The sequence below is a fragment of the Salminus brasiliensis genome, chromosome 10 (assembly GCF_030463535.1).
Source record: "Salminus brasiliensis chromosome 10, fSalBra1.hap2, whole genome shotgun sequence".
Classification (NCBI taxonomy): domain Eukaryota; kingdom Metazoa; phylum Chordata; class Actinopteri; order Characiformes; family Bryconidae; genus Salminus; species Salminus brasiliensis.
Window position 1 is genome coordinate 15,765,384 of NC_132887.1, and position 10,738 is coordinate 15,776,121.

The following is a 10,738-nucleotide window of genomic DNA, read 5'->3' on the forward strand; positions in this document are numbered from 1 at the left end:
CATCACCTGGGCACTGTGGCAGAAGTCCAGTTAAACTCCACCACTGTACCAGCCTGCCCAGCAAGATGTGCTGTCTGAGTATTTGTTGATCCTGATTTGAGCAGCCGCAGCTGACCTTGGTACTGCCCCCACCAAAATATGTCCCATATGTGAGCTTTGAGACTGGAGACAGAAAAACAGGAGTCAAAAATTTATCTACCTCTAGGTGTTATAGTTCACCAGCACTGTGTTAAGCTCAAGACGGCTTTTGCAGAAAGAGACTTATGAGTAGGTTACTCACAATACCACAATATTCATTTTAATATTAATACCAGATTTGGTGTCACATTACACATTGTCTGAACACTAATTACCCTATTATTAACACCAGTGATTATATGAAGTCTGTTTTTATCAATATTATATCAATATATAAATATTTATTTTAAAAGAAACTTTTGAAATGCAGTCAAAATGCAATGCCAACCTAGTGCTCAATTAATTAAATAACCACTGGCACTGTTGAAAGTTAAGGATATTGAATTGTTATATTAACAGTCCAAGACTGTTTCAGAAATTCTAATATGAGGAGATGAGAGAGAGTAAGCCAAGGTACAAGATAGTTCATGTGCACTATAAAACAGAAAGAGTCCTAAAATTGTACATCCCATGCCTTAACATCATACAATGAAGCAAAAAGCAATGAAGAGCAAGAGTTTAAATGAACAAAATAATTAAATGTACTTAGAAGAGCCTGGTCTTGAAAGCTACAATGGATGTGATTTAGATGCAAGGAAAATGTGCCCGGCTCCACTGCTTTAGTACACTAGCATGCATTTTAGTCCTTCACAAATCATTATGGTGTGATGTGATGTGATGAGACTGCATTAGCATTTTTTGGTTCCTCCATCAGCATCCACTCAAACAAAAAAGCCTTATATGATAAGGGATTTTAAAGAATGTTAAAGATTAATTAACTTACTGTGTGGAGATTGACGAGAAGCAGTAAGTGTCCTTCCCAAGCAAGCCAATGACAGCAGGTTCTTTAGTTTCTGTGTCAATTGATGAACTTTAGAGAAGGAGTTCTGGTCCAGAAACATCCAGAGACCCTTACACTGGCCAAAACCTGGAGCCAAAGTATGACAGTAACTCGAAACTTTTTCAACTGCTTCATACTACTTATTTATATCTATTCAGTGGGAAACCTTCAAGGTCTTTTCAGCCTGCAGAGATCATTTCTGGAACTAAATAAACAGTTGCTGTGGCAACAGTGGCATCTATTTTGTTCCATGGACCATTTCATGTGACCCTCAAGCCTTGCTGTCAGGGCCTAGTTTTTAGCTGTGAAGGGCCCAGGACCTCATGAACATGGCTTGTGACTACGGCTGCGGTTGCGATGCTGGGCGAGGCCGGCAGCCAGCACAGTAGCAAGCCAACGTCGCGATAGTGATGCTAACACCATGGGACCCATGTAGGGCGGCGCTGGAGGCATGTAGCGATGCTAAGCAAGGCCAGCAGGTGGTGCGGTAGTCACTCAGCCAGTCAGTATGGGAAATTGCCTCGTCTAGGTGGTCCAGCAAAAACTCACTGTAGGCTTTCTGGAAGTCCTAGGTAAAAGCTGTCTGAGGTTTTAGTTAGTTGTTAGAAATGGAAAACTACAGCAACAGCTTTGTGACAGGGCACTTTACTGAAACAGTCATTTATAAACTGCAACATGTAAGGTATAATATGTTCTTATTTAAGTTACACGCTTTAAAGAAAACTGGAATATTGAATCTAAAACAGACAAAAAATATATATATTACTGTGCACAAGCATTAGCTTAGCAAAAATATACTGACAGAAATTCCATAGGGCCACAAGCAGGAGCATTATCACATAAAAGCTTTAAAGGTTAGCCGCTGAATAAAGCACACTGATTTTGTTTTAGGCTCATAAGAAGAATTAGAAGCTCTGCCTTTGTTGGCAGGTTAAAGCTATGAAGATTTACAGGAGCCACATTGCATAGTTAGTAGCATAGTAATTATTTTTTGTAATTATTACTGGGTGCTTTGTGGCTGGTGGGTATCCTAACTGTAGAGATTGTAGGACGTTAACTATCGTTAGCCTTTCCCATACCCACTGCCCCAGGTTTGACTCTCTTGAGTCTATAAAAAAATGACAGTCAGATGAGGTAGTGCAGTTTGTTTTTGAGGGAGTGGACAATGACAAGAAGAGATGGTAAAAACAAGCAGGACTGCTAGCATTAGCTTTTAGCCTAGCACATATACCTGCACCCTTCCTGGCCTTTGCTTTGTCATGTGTGAAGTTCGAGCTGCCCTTGACATCTGCGGCCTGAAATGAAGGCCTAGCTCTAATACTCGCGGTTCACTATTATAACTATGTAAAACGAGTGCTGGTTCCACTGGTTTTGTGGATTCCTCGTACTCACAGAAAGTTAGTAACTCCTTCTTGGTCAGTTCCACTGAGCGCTGGAGCCAGCAGTTGAAATTGGCCAGACTCTTCTCTACACTGCATTTATCTGTTGAAAAGAAATCAATTAATCATGTAAAGACAGACATACTGTATTGAACTGAACACAGAGCAAAGCTGTGCATGGTGTTAGTGTTATCTGTAGTGGCCCAAGCAGCTATATATAGGAATAGTCCTGAAAAGGCTTGCCTTCAGTGATGAGGCATCGGAGCCAGCAGATGATGCCCTTCACATTGTTGTCCGTTAAAGCTTTGTTCCACAGGACTTCGGTGTTCAGCATCATCTTCCTGCTGCAAAAAGAAAGCCCCCACTTCATATGACTCAACACCTGCGCAATCAAGGCACTGCAGCTCAAATGAATAAAGATTACAGTCTATATGATATTTCCATGACTAATTTGAAGACCAGCAGCAAAGTCTTCGCTTTTCAGTCCTCTGATTCTCCTGGATGATTCACCATCTACAACATCTGCAGTTGAGCAGTTAACATGCCTTATTTGGAATGGTTACAGCATCATTCTGCTTGCTGCTATTCAGACTATGGGTTTAAAACAATGAAACCTGTAAGAGTTATTCTTATTTCTGGTTATTTATTGCAACTACAAAGCTCATTTAAAGAAACCCTCCCCTCCTGTAAATCAGAGAAGTTCTGAGTCGGGCTTAATCTTCAATCATCTCAGAGGTTTATCAGCTGTGTTATGACATCTACAACTGCTTAATATACATGTCTAGAACTCACCGGTAAGAGCACCTTCCATCTAGCGTCCCATGGGCCAAGAAGAGAAGCGCCTCCAGATCTGCTTACTGGTTCCCATGAGCTTTCCCCTGCCTCAATCCCCTAGGCTGGAATAATCCACTAATCTAGACCTGCTCTGCATCCCATTGGCTGTTTGAAGAGTGAGTGAGTGAGTGAGTGAGGGTGGGCAGGCTATATGTGGTATTAACTGAAATATATATATGACATAAAGGGGCTAAGTGCATGAAGCACAAGCACTTACACTGATGACCACATGATCTCCATTTTTGTTCGTTTTTAGTTTTCTCCATGTTTTGAACTGCGTGGCTGCTCTGTACACTGTGTAAATAATTCTGGATGAATGGACCAATAGAAATGCTCGATATTACTTGGAATAAACTCTTATTTTACATTGACTTCTATTCAAAGTTAAGGACATTTCTGCCTTCTCCTGTAAAGTTACCTATTTTAGAGATGTTTTTCACTGGACAGCGACAATATATAGAAACATCACAGACATTAATACGTTTACATATATCTACCCATTCAGCCTAGAGTTTAGCTCCTCCAGTGCATGTTGAAGTTTCAGTTAGGACTGCTTTTTTAATGACACATGATACAGGGCAGCCAATCAGAACAGAGATCATTTACATATTGTCAGGGTCACACAAATCTTGCACCTCCAAAACAGTGCCTTTATTGGAGAAGGGAAAAAAACTTTACTTTGAATGGAGGTCAGAGTCATTTTGGAGCATTTCTATTGGTCTCTAAAACAGCAAAACTAGGTGACAGCAAGGATAAATTACTTGAAAAGCCTGTGCAAATGAATGAATCATGGGAGTTTTGGGGGAATAATGTTCCATTTTGTCTATTGAACTGTCACACACAGCTCAACACAGGACCTGTGGACTTAGCTGTTGTCATCCTGGAATGTGGGAGTGTCAATGTTGAGTTCTGCTTGGTTACGAAGCACAATGTAAGCAGAATGTAGTAAAGGGACGAGGCACAAAGTCATCAGGGCACAGGACGCTAGGTGACTTATTCATTGGTATACTTCCATCTAAATCTATAGTCAGTGGTTACCTTTTTACATAGGCAATTTGATAGTCATAAAAGTCTGAAATGATACTGTTCAGCCTCAAAAAGCATGTCTTCTTAAAGTCCCTATAGCACATACTGACTAGAAAAGCGAGCCTTTATATAGAGGCTTTAAAGTGTGTATGTGTGTTGGGGGGTGGGGGGTAGGTAGCTGGGGTTAAATTGCATATGCTCTCAATGGTTTTCAGTGTCACCATCAGGCTACTATGAGCCCACTGACTTTATGCTGATGTCATCAAAGCATGGCTCTGAGAGGCTACATAGACCCTTGCTGTACTCACTAGGTCCAAGGCAAGTGCTGTTTTTACCCTTTCATCTGTATGTAATAATTCAAGCCTGGGTCAGAATACATCTCTGTGTGTATGAAAATGACCCAAAACAACAAAACTGTTGAGGAAATGTTTACTTTAATTTGACTAAGTAAAGCAGTTGCCATGGCTACTCTTGTCTTTTGGATGTTAACAGAGCATGGCGGAACCAAGAGCATTTCCCATCCTCTTCATCAACTCAACTACTCTTACTCACGCTCTCTCTTTCTCATACACACATTCATAACAGCCAGTGCATCAGTGAGATTTGTGTAGGTGGCAGACGGTACTCTTCCAAATCCAACTGGGCTGATTACTGATTAGAGGGGATTACAAGGGAGGTCAGGGCTGGGCCTATGACAGTGTCTCTGAAACACACACGCCACTTTTTGTCTGACCTTACGACACAAACACATTAGTACACACAAAACGTGCAAATATCCGACACAGAGGCGGAGGGAAATAAGCCGGAATGGAAGCGGTTCGTGGCAAACAATGAAGCAGAGGGGTCAGACGTGCTTGGGTGAGTGTTAAACCATTTACAGCTACCCCTAATTCTGCAGGGATCATCTTCATTCACCGTATCTGGCTAAGCACAGGGATGTGTGCGGCTGGGAGAGTAGGTGAGTTGTCTTTTGTCTGCTTGTGGGCTTGAGGTTATTCTTATTTTCTTATTTTGGCTCTTTCTAGACAAAGCAGCATCGGCTTGTGTTTTCTAAAACCTGTGTTTAACACTGGTCTTATAGATCATGCTTATATACACTATACATGCAAATGTTTGTGGACACCCCTTTTAATAAATGCATTCAGCTACTTTAAGTTGCACCCATTGCTGATACAGATGTGCAAATGTACACACACACACACACACAGCTTGTCTAGTTTTTGTAGAGAAGTACTGCCAGTAGACTTGGACTCTCACTGGAGCAGATAAACATGAACCTCTAGTAGCCACATGAATCTAGTAGAAAACATTGAGCTGCGGAGCAGTGGAGCTGGGTTCTCTGGAATGATGGTGCTCCATCCAATACTTTTGGGATGAACTGGGAGTTAGGGATGAGGTGGGGGTGTTGATCATCCAACATTCTGATCTCAGTAGCTAGCTATTGTTGCTGAATGCATATCATATCTTCACAGCAATGCTCCAAATTCTAATAGAAGCCTTCCCTGGACAGTAGAGACTGTTGCTCCAAACAAAACAGCAGGATAAAGTTCAGAAGAAACAATGATTAAGCAGGTGTCCCAATACTTTTGTCCATACAGTATATCTTATATGTTTTGCAAATGTATATGCAAATATTGTTTATTTAAATGACTGTATTTTCTGAGATATTTGTAAATGTACAGTAGGGAAGAGTGTAAACTAACTTCAGCACGGATTTTGTTTGTTTAGCATCATTCCAGGATTCTCTTGGGAACATCACAGAAAGGCCAACATCTGCTTGGTGACGTCCTTGGATTTAGCTGTATATTCTCAAAAGTCAAAAAAATGCTCTCTGGAAACTGATGGACATAATATCGCACCATGCTTGCTTTTTTGGCACCAGTTATCCAAGCCAGTGAGAATGCAGCTTAGATAAAACAGGTTGAGCTGCTCTGGTGGGACTCTTTTCATTCATTTCATCCTAATTTAAAACATGTCTTTCCACAACACCTTCATCCATCCTCAGTCTTCATCCACAACAACTGATTTTAAAGCCTCCATATATTCCTCCTGTTCCTCAGTCCAACCACCTACAAGATAATAAAGATCCCACCAAACTTCACATCTCCAGGACCATCGGTTGTTTTTTTTATAATATCACCAAGACCGTTTCCAGTTCTAGGTTTTACAGCTGAACAAAAGCTGGACAAAAATGGCTGTTCTACGGGTGAAGTTCACTAAAACCCAGAGGGACAAGCTGGCCCAAGTGCTGTGGCTGCTGAACTGGGTCTCTGTGGTGACAGGCATCATCCTCTTCAGCCTAGGCCTGTTCCTCAAGGTGGAAATCAACAAGAAAAGGGAGCTAATGGCCGAGAGAGAGATTCACTCTGTGCCAAACATGCTTATCGCGGTGGGGCTGATAGCCTGCATAATCAACTTTATAGGAGGAAAGATCTGCTACGATTGCGTGGACACCAACAAGTTCTTGCGCTGGAAGCTGGTGATGCTGCCCTACATCATTTGTACGTTCTTCTTCACCCTGTGCGTGCTGGTCGGCGCTTTGATGTGTTACACCATGCACGGGGAACTGGAGGAGGCCCTAGCGCTGGGACTCAGCGACGCCATGCGCTTCTATAAAGACACTGACACACCGGGCCGTTGCTTCCTGAAGCGCACCGTGGACCTCCTGCAGATCCAGTTCCAGTGCTGCGGTAATAAAGGCTCCAGAGACTGGTTCCAGATCCAGTGGATCAGCAACCGCTACTTGGACATGTCCTCACGAGAAGTGCAGGAGTAAGTAGGCTGTTTTCAGGATTGTTTTCAAGATTGATGATGTGTTATGTAAATCGGTGCCTTGGTCCTCCAGGGCGTCTTGGGCTTTGATCCCACTCCCCTGCATAGTTTTTAGTACAGTGTTCTCCAAACCTCTTGGAGAGCTACTTTCCTGCAGGTTTTTACCTCAACCCAAATCTAACACCCAGTTCACCTCTGAAGGCTGCAATTAGTTGGATCAGGTGGGCTAGATTAGAGTTGGAGGCAAAGTCTGTGGGGAGATAGCTTTCCAAGAACAGAGCTGGAGTTGAATCAGGTGGGCTGGGTGCAGGGCAGTGGTACTCCAGGGCAGCTGGCACAGCTACTGAGCCATCCATTAGACACTCGCAGTGTGTAGCATTTTACCTTAAAACAACAGCTTTAAAATTACTGCGATGCTTCACTGACTTGTAATAGGGTGAATAGCATCTCTCCCATTGCTAGTCTGGGCTTGGCGCGATGCTAACTGCACTATGTCATATCTGTGTTAAATCCTGTAATATTAGCCTACATGCTTCTTTTACGTTCAGTGACGTATTCTGCATCAGTGTGTATGTGTATAGCATGTCCTTTAAAAATGGCTCAGAGTGCAAATTACACTTCAAGACTGTAGGAGGAGTCCAGGAGCAAGAAATGGCAATTCTCCATAATGTTGCTTTAAAACCATGAGCATGTGGATATAAACCTCTATGGGACAGGCAATTGCTAACATTCCCAGAATTTGAATCAGAAATCTCCCCTGCTAAAACAGCATGTCACCAAGGCCTTGAACTGTAAGATATTTATACAGTCGTATACTGCATCCAGTATTCTGGAAATGGTTTGTTTATTTTTTTATTTTTATTTATTTATTTTTTTTTTTTGCACAGCACGTTCCACTCCCTAGTTCATATATGGAAACTAACCCGCTTCTTTTTGTGAGTTTACATGAACACATTTCCATATGACCACCCATTCCCCTTACAGCTGTTTAGCTCCACCCATTTTCACAACAGAAAGTCTGTAGCAGAGTTAGAGGAACAGAAGAAGACAGATTCTTCTTCTACCAGGTGGTCAGGAAGCGAATGCCATATCACAGTCTTCCAAAAGACCCAGACATTGGAAAGTAATGGAGTTTACAATTAGAACATCCTTTTCTTTCTAAACTTAATTGTAGATTAATTGTCAGCTGCACTGCTTCTCAACCGTACCAATGGATGGCATTTACAAGAACCAGAACTGTAACAGAAGCAGCCTACATAACATCACACAGAAGATACAAGTGGATTCAAGGCAAAACAATAAAATGAAAAGAGATATTTTTTTGTAAAATGTAAAGAAAGATGTAGGCCCTTTTCAGTCACAGGACTTTTTAAGAGACTCAACCTTAGGCTTCATTTACATACACTAATAAATCAACTCAATTTTTTTAAATATATATTTTTCTCTGTAGCCGTCTACGCAGTAACGTAGAAGGAAAGTACCTGATGGATGGTGTACCTTTCAGCTGCTGCAACGTGAACTCCCCTAGACCCTGCATTCAGCATCAACTAACCAACAACTCAGCCCACTTTAACTACGACTACAAAACCGAGGAGCTCAACCTATGGAAGAGGGGCTGTCACCAGGCCTTGGTGGAGTACTACACCAACATAATGCACTCAATCGGCCTCACGGTTCTTCTCATCTGGCTCTTTGAGGTTTGAACCTGCTCACATTGCCACAGAAGTGTTTGGTGGTCTCACGCTAGCTTGATCTGCTGGTGACATTTGGTAACGGTTATTTTGTCTTACATGGAACAAAAAAGCAATATTGTCAAAGTTTCAAGGGAAAAAAAAAGAAAATCAGCCCTGGTCAGTTATTTCCCTTAAAATACAACATGGGCCACTGTCCTTGCGTGTTAACTAATCCAGCTAATCCCAGTTTCACACTTAGTATAAAGTCAGTCACCAACACCCCTTGTCTTTGTATGCCAGTCAAATCCTATGTCTGAATGAAGCATTAGACAAATGATGCTAAAACATACACATTAATGTACAAAAGTATTGGGACATCTAAGCATTAGACCTACAGGAGCTTCTATGACATCCCAATTTAACTCCAGAGGCATCAATATGGAGTTGCCCCCTCCCTCCCTCCCTCCCTTAACAGCAAGAACAGCTTCCCCTCTTCTGGGGAGGCTTATTACAAGATTGTGGAGTGTGTCTGTGGGAGGGCATTTGCGAGGGCAGTGATGTTGGACATCCTCCGTTTTAGTTCATCCTAAAGGTGCTCAGTGGCTGTGTGATCAGTGATTAAGGTGTGTCCCAATACTTTTGTCCATATCATGTTCACCCTTACATTGTTAAACATGTGTGTTAATCTTATTCTCTCTGTTCACTGACAGCTCTCTGTGCTTACTGGCGTCCGCTACCTGCAAACTGCCCTGGAGAACGTCCTACGGCAAGGAGACCTAGAGTCAGAATCGGACGGATGGCTGCTGGAGAACAGCTTTGTGGAGACTGCACGCTCCAACTTCAACATCATTAAAAACCTGGGGAAGTGCAACCAAATTGACACAGCTGTAAACGGGGACCCCAACATTGACAGACCGTGCACAGCACACTATGGCCCGGACAATGTGCCTCCAAAGCAAATGCCTGTGGCCAGCTAACCTGGTTCTAGTTTGTTTCATTGGCTAAAGACAGTGCCAGGCTCCATGTATTGCATGGATGGGGGTATTCTTAACCCTCTGATGACTGGGACAGTGGGAAATAATAGACCATATACATACAATTCTGCACTTTGGCCAATAGGCAAGAAAACATCTTTAACACTGTTACAGCAGAGAAAGGCTACCCTAAAACTCTGAAGTCTGAATAATACCGAAGATATACATAGCTGTGGAAAAGTCTTAGGACATAATAAATGTCCCCTAGCCTTAATAATGGTGCCAATTTCTTCAGGCAAGGATTCCACCAGTCTCTTTAGGGCATTCTTCTACAAACATTGGGCCTCATTCACAAATATCTACTCAAATCGGTTCTATAAAAAGTCCTAATAAAAGTCTCATGAGTCTCATCAGACTCATGATGAAAATTGCTCTGGTCCTTTAATGATAGATTTCATCGTCCTCATAAATTGAACAAATGCTAAATAAGAAAATGTTGGTGAATGTCAGAATCTTTGAGAAAATAGTGTAAGTGGGTTTTAAGAAAAAAAAACTTCTTAAGATTGTTTGGTGAATGAGGCCCAGTAAGCTTCATTTACAAGAACACAACAATACTGGCGTTCCCTCCCTTTCCAAGATGACAACTGCAGGGTGCCTAGGTCCAAATTCAGAGTGTCCTATGATGAAACACTGGGACACTCTGACCGACCAGCGAAATCACCACAGTGCTAATCCAATTTTCAACTGGAACTGCAGGTGAAATGCTGAAATGTGCACTGCTGTGTGGAAGACTGAACTCAACTGGACAGGATCTCAGGAGACTGGGGTGATCCCTAACTGAAAGGACCAGAGCTGATATTAAGGCAGGGGGGTGCATAATCAAGTAATAACTGGACTAATTGGGTCCAATAAGTTTCCCTAGCTATCAGAGGATAGCATGTGATTCTGCTAGTATTTACAACCACCATCTGATTCAGAGCTGGTGCACAAACCTCTAGAGAGGCACAGATGTGCATTGGTGTCAGAGATGTCAGGAACTCTTGTTCTAACCAACAGAACTTG

General features: G+C 42.2%; 1 protein-coding gene across 1 annotated transcript; it reads left to right on the top strand.

The window, feature by feature from the left end:
* The first annotated feature begins 6,448 nt into the window (after positions 1-6,448).
* LOC140564213 (photoreceptor outer segment membrane glycoprotein 2-like) lies at positions 6,449-10,207 on the top strand. Its single transcript, XM_072689448.1, has 3 exons — positions 6,449-7,029; positions 8,480-8,726; positions 9,413-10,207. Exons 1-3 carry the CDS (start codon positions 6,449-6,451, stop codon positions 9,677-9,679), a joined length of 1,095 nt encoding a protein of 364 aa, XP_072545549.1. The 3' UTR covers positions 9,680-10,207.
* Positions 10,208-10,738: the final 531 nt, after the last annotated feature.